This window comes from Lonchura striata, chromosome 3 (assembly GCF_046129695.1).
Source record: "Lonchura striata isolate bLonStr1 chromosome 3, bLonStr1.mat, whole genome shotgun sequence".
Classification (NCBI taxonomy): Eukaryota; Metazoa; Chordata; class Aves; order Passeriformes; family Estrildidae; genus Lonchura; species Lonchura striata.
In genome coordinates this window covers 11,004,219-11,021,314 of record NC_134605.1, presented here as the reverse complement: position 1 = coordinate 11,021,314, position 17,096 = coordinate 11,004,219, and the positions used below count along the sequence as shown (strand labels likewise).

General features: G+C 37.2%; 1 protein-coding gene across 1 annotated transcript in view; it reads left to right on the top strand.

Annotated features, from left to right (window-relative positions):
* Positions 1-3,698: 3,698 nt before the first annotated feature.
* The window catches only part of CENPF (centromere protein F), a 34,017-nt gene continuing 20,619 nt past the window's right edge, over positions 3,699-17,096 (top strand). The window contains exons 1-9 of the mRNA XM_031504520.2: positions 3,699-3,832; positions 4,290-4,494; positions 5,845-6,041; positions 7,296-7,411; positions 8,413-8,504; positions 10,431-10,698; positions 12,151-12,353; positions 15,116-15,241; positions 16,908-17,036. Coding sequence (XP_031360380.2) covers positions 4,333-4,494; positions 5,845-6,041; positions 7,296-7,411; positions 8,413-8,504; positions 10,431-10,698; positions 12,151-12,353; positions 15,116-15,241; positions 16,908-17,036 — 1,293 coding nt within the window. The 5' untranslated portion in view covers positions 3,699-3,832; positions 4,290-4,332. The remainder of the gene's footprint in view (positions 3,833-4,289; positions 4,495-5,844; positions 6,042-7,295; positions 7,412-8,412; positions 8,505-10,430; positions 10,699-12,150; positions 12,354-15,115; positions 15,242-16,907; positions 17,037-17,096) is intronic.

Genomic DNA, 17,096 nt, shown 5'->3' with positions numbered 1-17,096 from the left:
GATTCTCAGATAATTACGTGCATAAAACATACATATACATATACATATACATATACATATACATATACATATACATACACGTCTTACAAATATATGTGTATAGTAAATAACAGTGGAATTTCCTCCCCGCGAATTCTTGGTTGTTGGAAGACCAATATTTCAACTTAAATCCTGGGCTACAGGCTGCAGACACACTGTGAACCCAAAGCCCCGTGTCTCTGGCCAGGTTAAGTCAGATAACAAGAAGTCAGCAGGGCTGAAATGAGGTAAAGCCTTAACCTTTTAACAGGGATAACGATGAGTGGAAAGGCTGATCTAAGTCTTGCACTGAGCATGAAATTGGAAGCTGAACAGGAGATACCAGCAGATAAGCCATCTGATATGTGAAAGAATTCAGTGTGCTGAACGTGTCATTAGTGTTCTGGTGACTCCTCTCAAGCATGAGGGAAAGGTATTCTTTCCAAGATGATCTAGTGGTGTGCCCAAGCAGGTAGAACACCATGGAGAAGAGTATCCAGTACCTGAGATAAATACCTGGGCTCAAGGTAACCTACAGGGATTCAAATAGAAAACAGTCCCGTGTAAATCCAGATGAGATCCATTGTACACAATTAATGAGGCAGCAGTTTGTACACAGCTGCCTGTATCCATTTCTAGGGGGAAGAAACCCAAAACCTGACACCCCGCCCCCAATAAAAGCTCCATGTCTGCAGGTTTATTTTGGTTTTTTTTTTCAGAAAAGTTCATATTGTTTTTGTTTTATAAGCCTCATTTATTTTTAAGTGTGTGGGCACAACCTCAGCTTTGTGAATGATGTGTGCAAATGCAGACACCCACTGTGCAAGTACTTCAGAAGGTAACACCCATTTGTCAACAGACAGTCAAGGTTATATTTTGCCAGAAGGAGAAAGCATGTCAAACACAGTCTTGGTTAGTGAAATTTATTTAAGGGTGAATGAAGCAGAAATCTGGAGTTTCTTTAAATGATACAATACTGTGTATTGTGAGGTGAAAGATTACTGACAGAACTGGTGTTTCCAAAGGGTATGCATATGAGATAAATTAAGGCATTTTCTTTATAAACAAAATGTATACATATGTATTTATATATAAACTTACATGAAATTTGGCCTTTCCTGATGGATTCTGAGTCTGGCAAGGAAGAATATGGAGCAAAAGCTCTATCTGGTTTCTGCTTCTTGTCATTTCCAAGCAGGGGGAGATTTTCTCATCAGAACTTCTTTTCTTTTCCTTCTGGTTTTGTTCCATCATGTGCTCTGACATAAGCCATAGCAATACAAATTTAACCTTTAGTGGCTTTTGCATTCTACTTACTGTTTTGGTCCCTTATTAGAAATAATAAAGAATTCAGGTAAGAAAACGTAAATGGTGACATTTGGCATTTGGCAAAAACTGAATGGAATTTCAAGGACAGAGAAAATCTATTTCACAAGACTTGAGGTAGTCTTTTCTCAAAATCATGGGGAACTCAAAATCATGGGGATTGAGAGTCTCTTAGAAAGACTTTAAGAATTCTAGCCAGTAGAGAATAATGAAAATAATTGTGTTAGATGAACTGATGGTTACTATTAACATCCTTTATAACTTGTTATAATTTTTTCAGAGTATTTGATCTTATTCTTGTATCTCATAATTCAATCTTACATTTACTATTTACTATATACTATTTGTATTTTTATATTTACTTCTGGTAATTAATGTTTTGACACTTACAAAGGTATTGTGCAGAATAATTTGATGTGGCAAAAGAAAAAGAAAGTTTCTGTACTCTTTATGAGTCTTATCTTTCATGATAATTAGTTAATTCCTGCAACAGTTACATAAAGCTTGTCAAATAAGAAAGAATTAATTTGTAAATCATTAACCCACTACAAACCTGACCATTCTTAGAAATCAGCTTCAAAAGAAGTGTTTTCTCATATTTAAGTTGACAACAGTGGTCAGGTTCCTTTCCTTTAGCCTCAGTTATCCAGATATTAATCAGACTGCATCTTAAAAGCTCTGCACACTCCAGCTGATTTTTCATTTTTCATGCCTTGTAAGAACGCTGGAGGCTGTCTCTAATCATTTGTCCCTCTCTGAAAAATATGCCACCAGTCATGGAAGTTGAAACTGTTTCACTGAAGTTTTCCCTGAAGGATTAATCATGAACTGGTTTAAATGCTAGAGCTCCATGTCCATCAGTAGTCCCACTGTAATATCATCTGTAGAATATGAAAACTCTTCAACTTCTACAATTGATTAAGTAGCATTTGTTACTGTCCAAGGGGAAACACTTACTGAAAGTAGCATATAATGAGTATTTTATTCTTAAAGAACATTTGCTCCTTGTCCACCACCCTTCAGTTCAGACTGGTTCTCAGCTTTCATTATTTTGGAGTACTCTGTGAGTGTTTTCCACTCTTCTAAAGCAGTTCCTGCTGCTCTGCTGTTCTGTGCTGTTCCCCTGGGAATGCCTGCATAATGTTCACCATGGAAATTTCTAGCCTGTCTGGTTGTTTTGGGTTTTTTAATCGTTAGTTGTGAAGAGGTATTTATGATGGATCAGTTCCATCAGTGCAATGGCTTGTTTTGTTCAGGAGGTAGTTTGGAGATTTTTTAACAATGTGCTGGTGAGTTTGTTGTGCCATGTTTATTTATAATCAGAGCTCTCACCAGCTGGCTGGTGAGCTGTTTAATTTCTCACGAAATATTTGTTTAACTTGATTTCCTAAATATGATTAAAAGAACGGTGCTTGAGTAAATATTCTCAGAATGATTATCAGAGACAGAATGGCAAAATGGCAATCAGATCATAGAGTCACAAGTCATGGGTTCTGATGGAAAGGACAAATCTGAAACTCCCCTCTGAGAGGCTGTGAGGGGTAGGGAGGGGAATACCAGAGGGTTTGAAAAACCAGCCATGGGTACCCAGAGAAGTTCACAGAAACTTTAGAATCCTTTGGCCTTCAGTGTTGCCATTGCCCATTCTATGCTCTGTGTTAGACCATACGTAGAAACTATTTGGGGGTTTTTCATTGAGTGTGTATTTCTGGGTAGAAAACGTGTAATATTTTATTATTACACTAAATTGCTAAATTTATGGGCTAAATTGCCTCCCTTCGCCACAAAAAAAAAAAAAAGAAAAACAAAACAAACAAACAAAAAACAAACAAACAAACAAAAAAACCCCCAAAAAAACAAACAAAAAAACCTAAAGAATAAAGGAACCCAGGAACCCCAAGCCCCGGGAGAAGAACTGCATACAAAAGCACTTCGGCATCCTTTCGTTGGTCTTTCCCACTGAACGGGTAATGACTGGGACAGCGTATTGTCTTTCCTTTTCTCAAAGCTCCCTTTGGAGCCGGGGAAGTGGGTTTGGATAAAGATATGACACCGCCATTACATCCCACGGCCGCCGCTGCCATTCCCATCCCCTCGCCACCCTCACCCCCTTCCCGCCCCGCCCAGCTGCGGGCACCGCCCCGCCCAGCTGAGGGCAACGGCCTCGGCGCCGCCGCGCGCCTGCGCCGCCGCCTCCAATGCAGTTTGAACGCTTCCGAACCAGCCACTCAGGAGGGCGGGCGGTGCCGCGCTGCGCTCCCATTGGTCGCGAGGCCGCGGCCGCGTGGCGAGCGGGCCAATCAGCGCTCGGAGCCGCGGCATGGCGGGGGCGGGCGCAAACGGCCGCGGGGCGGTGGCGTCGCGTTTGAGTCGCGGCGGGAGCGCGGCCGCCGTGAGGGCACCGGGCACCGGCACCGGGCACCGGAACCCGGCTCCGGCTCCCGGCTCGAGTCGCTGTCGCTGGGCTCTGGTCGGCGCTTAGCAGTGCGTGAGTGAGCGAGCAATCGTGCGCGGGGCTGACGGTGGCAGGCAGCCGCCCCGTTCTGTGAGGGCTCTCTCCGCCTGCCGTTGGTCAATAGGTTTAGATACTCTGAGGTACCCACGTTGCTTTGAAAAGTAAATAAAGAAGCGTTGCTGAGGCGTCCTACGGAGCCACTTGTTTTGGCAAGGAGACGCCGCCTGAGGTAGAGCTGTCAAATGCAGGTCTCGGAGTAGAAACTTGCTGCTGGGTGATTGGTTAGAGCGAGGTTCTGCTCTTAAATGCATAGAAGCTTGTCAAAATAGCACCTAATGCTTTAGGGTGCTGCTTGGTGTTTAGGTCAGGAAGCCTGTAAGGTTGTGGAATGCTGTATTCTAATCGCTGCTAAGCTTAAAATGTGCGATTTCTTTTAAAGGGACGCTTACTTCACCTCTTGGAAGGTCTCGTTCTTGTCTTTGTGTTTCAGGCATAATACTATCCATTTTACGTGAAACAAGAATCTAGCCAATATGAGCTGGGCTGTGGAGGAATGGAAAGAGGGCCTCTCCCCCAGAATCCTGCAGAAGATCCATGAGCTGGAAAGTCAAGTGGATAAGCTTAAAAAGGAGCGTCAGCAAAGGCAATACCAGCTAGAGACTCTGGAGGCAGCGTTGCAGAAACAGAAGCAGAAGGTAACCCAAAATGCAGTTGTTGGTGACAAACGCTGTTATAGCAGCTTATTTTCTGGTGGTTATTGTTAGCGAATGGGTTAATGTTTTGTTTATTCTCCCTGATTGAAAAGAAAGGTAGCACTGAATTATAAACTGTTTATCTTCATTTTTCTTAATATTCATCATGTCCTTCCCTCTCTTTAATTCATTTTGGTTGGTAATATGATTTCTACTTCCCATCTATTTGTCCATTTTTAGTTACTTATGTGCACCATGAGGCTTTTCTACAGCTCTTTATGATTAATAAAATAGATATTTTATTGTTTATACTCATTAAAATCCATGATAACGACTGGGCCTAATTTTATATACCAGAGCTGCACAGTTGATAGCCTCTTCATATTTCACCTTGCCTACAGATACCTATAATCTTAGTTTATGTTATTCCTTAGTTTATTTCTTTGTAGAGGCTGGGGGTTTAGGATTTGGTATTCCTTTTTGGTTTTAAGGGTAATTTTACACCTCATCTAACTCTACCCTGTCAGCTCTGTAACCAGGGGACTAAAAAGACCTGATTGGTCAAGGTCCTGCCATGCTTCAGGTCAGCAGTGACCCATTTGGTTCAATTTTGTTTTGTATTCTTTGGCTGCAGCTCAGAGACAGTTTAAAAAGGTTGCTTGTTATTCCCTTTAGATTGGTACAACCTTCTAGAAAACCTTAAGCCTAGCAGTTTTTCTTCCTATGAGTTTCCAGGAAATTGTTTCAACCATTCCAATGGACTGCTGTGGTCCCTAAACAAAAAGAAGGGGTACTTTAAAACTCATAGAAGTAGGAGGTAATACAATTCTCAGTCAAAAGAACAGCACTGTGCCAAAGATGATTCCCCTTGGATGTTACTCCAAGTAGGAGAAGGACATCCTTCCTGCCAGCCTCTATCTTCAAAGCTGTGACATTTGATAATTATTGTGCACACTTTGTGGAGTGAGCAAAGGCCTTCTGGCTGCTAAAGATAGGCTGGAAAGGGAAGCGAGATGATAATGAAGAATGTGGACTAATGATGATTATTAGTATTTTGGGATTTATGAATTTTTTTAAGAGTTCATATCTCATCAATAAATAGAAACTGTTAATACTGTTAATGTCACTGAGTTGAATTTTGGCAAATGTGGGTTTTTTTCACACCTAAGAATATTTACACAATGTGTACATCTGGGTTTTAGAGCTGTCACGACTTTGAAGTGTTAGGAAGAAAATAATAGCATTGTGCTGAACCCACCACAAACATCTGAACTTAGTGTTACTAAAATAATAAATGCACCTAAGTATAGAGAGGAGTTGATAATTTCAAAAATGTTTCTGTGTTCCAACTAGGTTGAAAGTGAAAAAAATGAATATGCAATGCTAAAAAGAGAAAACCAGAGCTTGATGGAATTGTGTGATAATCTTGAGAAAGCAAAGCAGAAAATTTCACATGATCTTCAAGTAAAAGAATCTCAGGTCAACATTCAGTCAGGTCAGCTGAATTCCTGCAAGAAGGATATTGAAAGGCTAGAACAAGAACTGAAAAGGTGAGGACTTGCTGTAATGTCTCTAATATAGTTACAATTGTTATTTCATAATTTTTTCCTCATGCCTCATACATGTCCTAATAGAAGCAAGTAAAGACGAAGCTGTGTTGCTCTTTCAATTATTTTTTCTTTTTTTCCTCTTTGATTTTTTGTGAAAACTGAAGTGCGTTTGAGGTATTTGACTGCTGTGATAAATAATGCAGCATAATTTATGGCATATAGAAATGCCAGCTTTGTGTAAGGAGTTGCTGAAATCCATCAGTGAAGAATCTAGTGAATTTCAACAGGGTTGATAGAACCTCACTAATGTTCTTTGTATCTGCTGTCAAATGTTGGGACAAAGAGATTTTGAGCTGAGGATATGTGTTCCATTTATTTATTCCCAAAATTAAGTTTGTTTGCTGAGTTACCCCTTCCCATTATATTATTTTATGTAACTGTTACTGCATGTACCTCATTCTTGGCCATTGCTTGTGATTTTGTATTTGTCTGCTTTTTGTTTGGTACATGACCATTTGCCACTTCATCCCAACTAATGGTCCTCTGGGAGAGGAGTTCTTGGCACTGAGGTGTAAAAGAGAGGGAAAATAAAAAAGGCAAATGTGAAGTCGCTGGCAGTGAGCTACAGTTTGGGACTATAATTTTATCAACATGTGCTCACAGAGCAGGGCAAAAGTTACTGCGTGGCCTCTGAACTAGTTATGTGGTTTCATTGGATGCCCTGGTATCTTCAACCTCACTAAAGTCCCTCAAATGGGTTGTCTGCTGTGGTGTTTTGGGTAGTGATGTAAACGGAACACATGAGAAATACACTGTTGAGTAGAGATTATTCACTCACATTTTCATGAAGTATGCATAGTTTTCTGAAAGTGTGCGGTATCAAAACAAAGATGCTTACTGAAGAGTAAGAGTTTGATATTCTCAGTGCTTACGGTGATTTGGGTATGTTTAGCTGAACTGCAGCTTGATACTGTAAGACTTCAAGGAGTTCTCACAGATGCTTCTGCTTAGGGTTTGATTTTGTTGTTCAGCTCTGACTCCTGTGTAATTGATTACCTATGTTGAAACTCTAAATAAAATGTCATTTGTATTTTTGTTATATCCCCTAAAAGTTTTCAGTGGATATGGCTTGACTTGATCTTTTAACTAAGTCCTTAGAGTAATGTAATTTGTTAGTGTGTGTTAGGCTGAAAATAGCTAATTATCTTTTTAGCTTCCATTATTAATTTATGCTGCTGCTTCTTTCCTGAACAGATGCAAATGTGAGCTTGAGAGAAGTCAGCAAACATTGACTGCAGGAGATGTATCATTCAGTGCCACTCCACAGAAAAGTTTTACTGCTCCTTTAACACCAGTTCAAAGTAATAATGGTAAATAATCCTTTTCTTCATCCAGCACAGTTGTCTGTCAGTTTTCCTGGAGGGTTGAGTATTTTAAACATTACACTTGTACTGAGTTGCCTACCCCCTCTAATATATGATATTATGAAAGTATCTAATTCGTAGCACCCTAGGTTTCCATTTTAAAAATTATTAGTGCAGATTGAACAGATCACAAATATTGCATCTTTTCAATGCTACATTGATGAACATGGAATAGTGATAAAATATCCTGCAGTAGATTGCAGCAATCTTTTGAATGCCTGTTCCTGGTGTCAGCTCTTCTCTTCATGTTGTGGGGAGCAAATTTCTCCCTGTACCACAGGTACTTTAACTAAAATGAAGTCAACAGTTGAATGTGTTATTTATTTGGAAAGTTACTTTTTGCACAGACTGTTACTGTGCATGATAATCTATACAACTAATTCTCTGTATCCATTTCAAATCATCACTTCTATCTTCAAATTAGTGACATCAAAAATATTTAAAATATTTGAATGAACTGGATAAATGACAGGAAGCTTCCTTAAGTGGAGAACACTCTGGCCAGACATCCTTATGCTGAAAAACGTAGTGTTCAACATTATACATGTTATTTACCTCTTTCAGTGCTATGAACAAATGTTCTGTGGGTTTGGCATCTCAGTCTTACTCCAGGGGAAATCTGACATAATCTCTTTCTCTTGTACCTTTTACTTTTTTTATCTGCATCTGAAAAGGCTTGCTGTTAGTGGCAATGTCAAACATACTGCTAAGCATGGCACTCCTGAAAGAGGGATAAAATTAAAATTATTTGCCTAACTTTGTTTAAAATTATATTCCTGGGGAGATATTTTCCTTTGAAAGGTGGAGTCTTAAATTCATTAAAATAATTGAATCCTAGAATATTTCAAGTTGGAAGGGACCCATAGGGGTGAGAACCTGGCTGGATTGGGTGGAAAACTGGTTGGACTAAGGTAGATTATGAAGAACTATTCATCATGTCTGTGTAGATACTAAGTTTGAAGAACTAGAAGAAAAATACAAGAAAAAAGTACAAGAAAATAAAGAGCTGGAACTACAACTGAGAACTATCCAGCTTAAGGTAAGTATTTCTTTATAATGCTTTGTGTGTTATCTAAGAAAATAACCATTAAGTGAAGTTGGAAAATGAAATGGAAAACTAGTGAAAAATATTATACATCACATAATATGTAATTTCAAAATAAAAAATTTGTGTGTATTGCCATTCAGAAGTAATCTTGGAGAATTCAGAAAAGCCATCCTCTTTGAATAGCAAAGGAGGACATTAAAAATGAGAACACATCCTTCAGAAACTGGAAGTCTCCTGCAAGCAAGGACAAGATAAAACAGTGTCAGTTATGCCAAGTTAAATACTATATGATAATAAAATGGCCTTGAAAAAAGTTGTGAGTAATAATTCACACCTAGAAAATAGAAACCCATAAATCTTTCAAACATATATGAAGGAGGAACAGTATTAGCTAATATCTGAGAACAAGATGAATAAGATGTGAAAGCCCTCAAGGAAAAAGCCATTGCAGAAAATGTGAAATAATTTTATCTTGGGTATTTACTATGTAAAGGTTTAAAACTTTTCTGTATCGGAGCCTTTTTTTTTGTTGGGGTTGAATCTGTGGCAAAGCCTCAAATTGGAAAGTCAGAAAGGGTCTTAAATTAGATTGCCAAAATGTATAGTAATTTTAAAAAAATCACCAGATGCAGAGAGTAATTTCCCATTAATTGATAGGGCACTGCAGTGTGGGGCTGTTGAATTACTGTGATGTGCAATGTTGCCTCATTCTTCTTTTGACACTGGAAGCGGACAAGAATGATGACATTAGAAAAAAACACTTAACCATGCTGCTTCTTGGAAATAGAGTTCAGTCAAGCCAACATTACGTCCTGGGCAAATTGTTAGAAATATATGATATGCTTATTGAAGCATGTGTAGGTGTATGGAGAAAAGGTCAACCATTTGCTGATAAAGGAAAATAATCCCTCGTATTTTCAGGCTTTTTGGGGTTTTTCTTTTAAGAACAAATCAGAAAATGTGCAAGTCAAGTGCAACTCAGTGTAATGTTGTTGGATATGCACTGATGAATGGGAAAAAATTGGATAAGGGGAGTTCCCGCAAATTTAAAGGAAACGATTGATTGCAGAGTGGCAAAAAATGGTCTGTTTTTACTGGGGAATGATCAACAGAGAAGTCTGAAAAGGCTGGTAAAGAGAACTGTGCTATTCAGCATATTGATAAGTGTTGTGAAAAAGAGTTGAATAATATGGTTGACAATCACACAGTATTTTGTAACACTTGCAATAATTAAGATTGTGGGTAAAATTCAGCTTAAAAGAGAATAGTGAAGTACTACATCAGGAAAACAATTTGAAAAAGGAATACATTTGGACTTCAAGTCTATGATTCTAGGAAGCATTTGTTTGTCATTTTGGCTAGTTCTGGATTCAAACTTTTGTCTCAAACTATAAATTTAAATGGCATATAGGGGAAATGACTGCTGCATGCATGATTAGTTTTCCTTTCCTCTTAGTCTGTTAGCAAGTAATTTTACAGGACTGGACACAGAATTCTTGACAATGTAATACAGATTTTTTTCTTTATATTATTTTTTGGTTTTTTGCAACTTAGTTTCTTCACTTATCTGCGAAAATGTAGGATTCCATTTATAAAAATGTAGGAGTAAAATGATGGGCTCTCTTTTGAAAAAGACAAAAAATTATGTACATTACTTATAAAGATACACAGATAAAAATATTTTCTTTGATATTCTGATTTGTATTTATAAGTATCAGCTCTGCTTGGAATCTTGTGCTAAAGTTATGTAATTTACATAGCATAGAAAATAATGATATGTATAAGGGTTTTGCCCTGGTGGGTGCTGTATGTGTAATGATGGTGACCTATTAGCTATTAATGTTAAATTAGTTATTTTGTTTTATGTTGGATAAGGAACTGTGCAAAGGTACATACTTTTCTTTTTTTTTGATGCAGAAGGTAAATCAGCCTCATCCTCAAAGCTCTTTGAGTCACAGAGAGATTGCTCGGCACCAGGCTTCCTCATCCGTGTTTTCATGGCAACAGGAAAAGACACCTTGTAGAAACCCAGAAACACCTGCAAGGGGAAGTTCTGCAGCATCTTCCTTTCCATGGGATAAAGACACAAATTCAAGTATTCTATCAGAGAAAAACGAGTTTGACAACAGCTTTGCTGAGAACTCGAATTCCTCCCTCATGATCCAGCTGAGAGCACAGAACCAAGGTATCTGATGCATTTCTTTAAGACCCAGAGGCAGTCTTCTCTATGGTTTCATGAAAGCTGATGTGCAGATAGAAGCAGGCTATTGAAATTAGTGCTTTAGTAAGGAGAAGAGATACTTGCTGTTGCCTTTGCCAGCTGGTCCTGTTGACTGCTGGTGTATTTTCAGTGATAAGCTGTACACAGAGATTTGCCTACAAGCTGTGGTATCTTTTGTATAAAGGGGTATGAGAATTAGAAGGGAGCAGTTTGTATTTTTGGGCTGAGTAGGGGACATCATCTAAATGAAAAATGCCTTTTTCCATTAATCCCATTGCTCTTGGAACAATCTTCTTAAAACAGTTGAAAAACTCTTCAGGATGTCACTGTTAAATTATATTGTTTTCTTATTTTCCTATACTACTCATACTTTTTGACTGAGCAATAATGTCTTAAAAATTTGATTGAACAAGCTTAGTGTATAACTGAGTTGGTCCATGATGAATGCTACTGAGACCACAAAATAAAGTATGCTGCAAGAAGTACAATCAAAATCCAAGATATGGTCTTGTATTACACATACTGACATGAAGAAATAATCATTCATGATACCTGATAGTTGTAAGAAAGAAAATAGCTGGGTTTTTTTTAATTTATTGAACATTCACTTGAGCCTGATATTTGTACTCTTTAGACAGCTTTTCCACCGTTTTACAAGTCCCCAAACTCTCCAAACTCTTCATTCTAATAATTTACAGCTTCAATTTTGGTGGCTTTTTCAACTTGGAAGCCATACAAATTCAGAATCAGGAAGACAGGACTTGTTTTAACAAAAAAAAACCCCAAAAAACACAAAACAAGATAATATTAATTCTTGATAATGTTTCCTGTATCTGACTTATGTTTTCTACTATATGGTGGCTTTTAGAAGATAAACTCTTGCTGATGTATATTGTGAGAATGTTACTTTTAGTTTTATATGTATGCAGTTTTGAGACAGGAAAAAGATTAAAATATTAAATGGGACATTGACAGTTACCATAGTTGAAAAGTCTTTTGGAAGCACAGTTGAGCTAAGAAAATGCTTGTAGTGGATAAACTTATAAAAGAATGTAATAGTTATTTCAAGTGACATGTTTCTGCATGTTTAAAGACAGTAACAAAACCAAAAAAAAGTAAGCCAGCAGGAGGAACAAGTTGTTTGTGCCTTTGCAGCACTTGTTTGTGTTTGTGTTCTTTCTCATGAAGTAGGAATTATTGATTTACAGTCAACTGTCTTTCAATCTTGATAGTCTTTGTTATTGATGTCATAGTAGAAGACAGTTAAAACTTGTTTTAACTTGCTGAAAATTTTACGGGATGTCTGCCTGTGCCAGGAAATTGGGGTTTATCAAACATTTTAAATAGGAAGTGTGTTGGAAGAGGTACCTTCCAAAGCAAAAAGTATCCTTAATCTTTACTGTTTTTTAAATTCAGAGCTAAATTCCATTATTAAAGACCTAGAACAGCAATTGCAAGCTCAAGAAAAACTGAAAAGGTCCCATATGAATAAACATCAAGAGACTGAACTGGAGCTGGACAGATTGAAGTTGGAATTAACTGAGAAGGATAAAACCCTGAACAAAACCAGAGATAAACTGACTCAAACGAGTACACAACTTGATCAAGCTACCACACAGGTAAAATGTTGTCACACATCTTCTGACTGCCCTTACAATTCATTTTCAGTGTTCCTATGTGTCAGTTTGCAGCCATTTAGTAAGAACCAAGGTTCTCAGATAAAGTTTCTTGAGAGTTTACCGAGGATCAAGTTTTGAGAAGTATATGCTAGTTTGATATGTATTATATGTAAGAGCATTAATATAAGCAAGCAGTTGCCCATTTTCTGGGGGGCTTTTACACCACTTGAAGAAATAATTTTCATACTGTGGTAAGATTGACGCAAATTCTGAGAAATATTTACTGATCAAGTTGCATAGAGCAACAATGACATCTGGTGGCAAGTTCTGACCTGAAGAAGACTCAGAATTTGTTGCTTGTACTACGGAATGTTGTGGGGGCATAGTCCTTGTAAATTGCTTATTTTAAATAATGTCTAGGTAAAAATGCAATGCAAGATTAAGAATATATACAGCTTTTAAATGGAATTTCACAGCCTAATTCTGGGGGGTTTGAATTCACACAAAATCAAGAGAATAGTACACTGCTTAATCAAGACTTTACAGAGTGTATGTAAGTAAATACACATAAAAATCTGAAATGGTTCAGATATTTTCTTGCAATCATATTCAAAAGGAGAATACCGGTGCTTAAAGTAATTTAAACTGCAGAGGGTAACAAGTAAGTCTTTTCCTTGATCAATCAAGTTGCATTACCTTCCTAAAGTCCCTTTTCCCAACATGTAACAAATTTGAAATTAGCGCACAGATGTCATAATTTCTTAAATGTTCATATTTTCATCTATATTTTAAATTTTTTTCTCTACTAGTGGTTCATCTACAGCATAGGGAAAAATGTTTCTGTGTGTGTCTTCTCACAAGAATAATGTGGGTAGAATAATTATCCATGTTTGTCAATAAGTTTCTGCATGCTACTTAAGTCTATTTGTTAGCTAATATTTCCCACAACTCCTGCATTGGCCCTTAAAAAATAAACCTTTGCATGTAAACCTTGATTACTCTGCCTTCTCAGAGATGAAGCAACATTTGCCTGTTGATAATTCTGTGAGGAACTAGTTTAGGGGAAGTCTTGGCTGGGTAAGGGAAAAGCAAACACCTGACATAGTCCCTTGACTTCATAAAGGCACTGTTGTCATGGTGAGTTTGTGGGAAGACCTAGCTGACCCAGTCTGACAGCTCAATTTCTCTGAAAAGGGATTAATTTTAATTTATTTGATTCCAAAATTTACTTGATTCAACTTCCTAAAAGATTAGGGTATTATGTATTTAATTTTCCCTTGTTAATTTTCTGTGAGTGTAAGAGAGTGGAATTCTTTTGCTAAGGAATCAAAGGGGATTAAAAGCAGCCCGAGGGAAGGGGCGAGATTGCGCATCTAGGAACATGCCTGAGGAAGGATAAGAAGTGGGACTCGCCACCATTGGCACTGATGTGCAGCCCATCCTTAAGGTGCAATGCATTTTGCCCCAAAAGGTTCCTTTGGTCCTGCCTTGTGAAGGTGACTCATTTCTGTTCTGTTTCTTCTTTCTTGCACTGGAATTGGACCTCTGCCTGCCCACCCTGGACTTTGAAAGTAGAACTGCTTTGAGATTTTAGATTTTAGTTTGTGTCTTGTAGCTTGGATTTAATCCTGGCAATCCCCCTTGTGCACTTCTGTGTCACTGGTACCATTCCCAGACCTCAAGCCCAGCACCTCTGTGTTATCAAGTATTTTCATTCCTTGTAGGATCTGCAGCCTTTCTGCAATCACTTTTCCATGTGATCTTACAGGATTTCACAATCCCTGCAGTCTCTGACATCCCAATGCAACTACCTGCTTCTTATTTTCTTATTTCTACCATTTCATTAAGTCAATAAACAGCTCTTGTTGCTGAAGAGAGTCCCAGTCACCCTTTGCCATTTTGTCTTACTCTCTGGGGAAAAAAAGTACATATTTTGCATTAACAGATTTGGTTTGGAATAAAATTTACATTTTTTTTTTTGTTCAGGAAGTTAGGTGAATGATGCTTCACTCTCTTGGGTGACATAATATTGACATAATCAACTGAGTGTAATAATAAGTTAATGTGGAGGTGAACATAGACAAAGCTTGCTGAATTTTTTAAGTTTAAATTGTAAAAAATACTGTTATTTTTACTAAGATTGTTACTTTTTTCTGTCCAAATCAGCTTGCTGAATCACTCTGAAGTTTGGTACAATATCCATTTATTTTCAGCCTAAAAATGTAATTGCTTTGCAGTTAGCAGTCATTCTTTAGTTGGTAGCAACCCGAGGTACTGAAAATACAGTCTATTCTTAGTGCCAGATGTAGCATCTTTCTGCATTCTGTCAAAAACATTGGTTTTCTTATTATAGTGTCTAAATATATATAAAGATATGTCTTGTATGTTTTGTTATATCATCTAAATATATGTAAAAATGTTATCTTCTATATAATCTCAAGATGTTGTTATTACTGTGTGTGTATACACATATACTTTAATATATATGTCATAAATGTGTATGTACTCTTTCTATACATACACACACATTTTCTCACTAACATAAGGAAGAATGAATGAGTTTTGTACTTTGGATTGCTAAGATTTTATATGGTACCAGCTAAAGTTACTGTGGTTATATGAATGCTGGAATAATTGTAGTAACTAACAGCAGTGTTTTTTCTGTGAGGGCTTATATATTTAAATGGAACATCACTTGCACCTTTAACACTTGTTTAACTAAATTAACTAAGTGTTAAACTTTGTTAACTAAATTATTACAGGTCCAAACATTGGAGCAAAAGGTGAAGCGATTGTCAGAAGAACTGAATTGCCAAAGACAAAATGCTGAGAGCGCTCGTCTGTCTTTAGAACAAAAAATAAAGACAAAGGAAAAGGAATACCAACAGGTAAGGCAAGGAGAACTTTTTAACTTTGACTTCCCGAGGAGATGAAAATCACTTGGCTTATGTTGTATATCTGATTTTCTGTTTGTTGCAATCACATTTGACAAAGAGGTAGAAGTTGCAAAGGTAATTGAAAAAATAAGCATCTCAGTAGTGGGGATAGGCTGTTGGAGAAGTACGGGATTATGTTGGTATTCACTGGAAAATACAGAACATGTTTGAGACATGGAATGACATGCACATCCATGAGAAACTAGGCTCCATTTTTTCATAAAATTATGTATATGTGAGCTCTAACTTAGTAAGCAACTCAATTATTTTTGTGCACTTTGAGTTAGTTTTGCATGCATTTCACACAGAATAAAGTAATTACTTTAGGATTATCTCTTTATTCTAATTTTGGTCCATGCTCAGAAGATGTTAATATAGTCAATTAACATAAGTGTCTTTCATTTCCTTCATGCCAGGTCTTGCAGAGAGAAGTAGTATAGCACTATGCCAGGAATTTTTCTGTAATGAAGTTATATTTAGTATTAACAACATTAATACTGATTTGGATTAGGGCTAAACTCTTTGTATTTCTCTTTTTAAGCTTAATAAAGTGTTAGGAAATGTAAGACACAAATACAGAAGTGATGGTGCTATTCCAGATGGGCATTTTAGGCTTGCTTTAGGGATTGAATATAAGGGCATTGCCCTGAGGAAGACTGCTTGTTGTGTCAAATGTTTAACCCGAAACCTTTTCCATAAGGTATGTACAGACAGATAAAATAATTGGCAGAGGAATTCTGGTGGGGTAGCCAATAAATAGTGCTGCTATGAGCACTCTTGAGTGAAAAAGTGATTTTACAAAGTCTGTTAGTCTTGATGCTACCTCAGGGTCTCAAATTGATGCTGAACCTAGTCTAGAAGTGGTAAATTGGAACAACTGAACTTTGCATTTGAATAGTTGTAGTATCATTATATTAATCAAGAGATGAGTTGAAGGTCTATGAACCTTTTGTCCTGGTTCTAACTTTTTTTTAGTTAGCTAAATGAAGCCCTTCGTAAGATTAATGTGTTAGCCCACATACTGCCATTCTAAATTGTTCAGCAAGGCCATTAATTGAGAAGAACTATTTTTTCTGCAATGATTAAGATCTGTGAGCTGTTGCAGGTTCTTAAAATGTTTGTTTAATGTTCATTTGTTTATAATATTAGTCTGTCAAGTCCTATTTAAAGGCTCTGTGTTACATCATCTTGCAACAAAATTTGTGCAACAGCGCAAAGAAAAACCAAATTTATAATATGGTAAGTAAGTAATAGCAGAGATGAACTTGTAAGAATTACCTTATGGTGCAAGTAGACATGAAATGTACCTTTAGTATGAAAGATTTTAACACCATTGCTTTCATTATCTTAGGATTCATTTTTTTCCCTTTCTGTAACAGGAATCTTACAGTAATTAGGTTTTTAAGCAGATGACATAAATTAGGTTAATTTCATTCTTGCCTATGTGGCATATGCCTTTTGAGTTAAAGCTGAATTTAAACTGTTTGCTGTGTAAGGCAAGTGTCCCTGATCAGGCAGTACCTGTTGATAAAAATCAGTTGTTATTTCTGCATTAACCAAAATAAAGACTTGTTATGGTCATGTGTTTATTTCTTTGTTTTTTTCCACTGTTTTCTAGGAACTCTCTTGTCAGCAGCGTGCCTTGCAAACACTGGATCAGCAGTGCAACCAGATAAGAAGCAAACTGAACCAGGAGCTACAGCAAGCCAAAAATGACTTCAATGCTTTGCAGGCAGAATTTGACAAAGTAGGTTTCTTTTAGCATTAAAGTGAGTGGTATTTAGTTGTCTCAACAGCACTGTCTTAA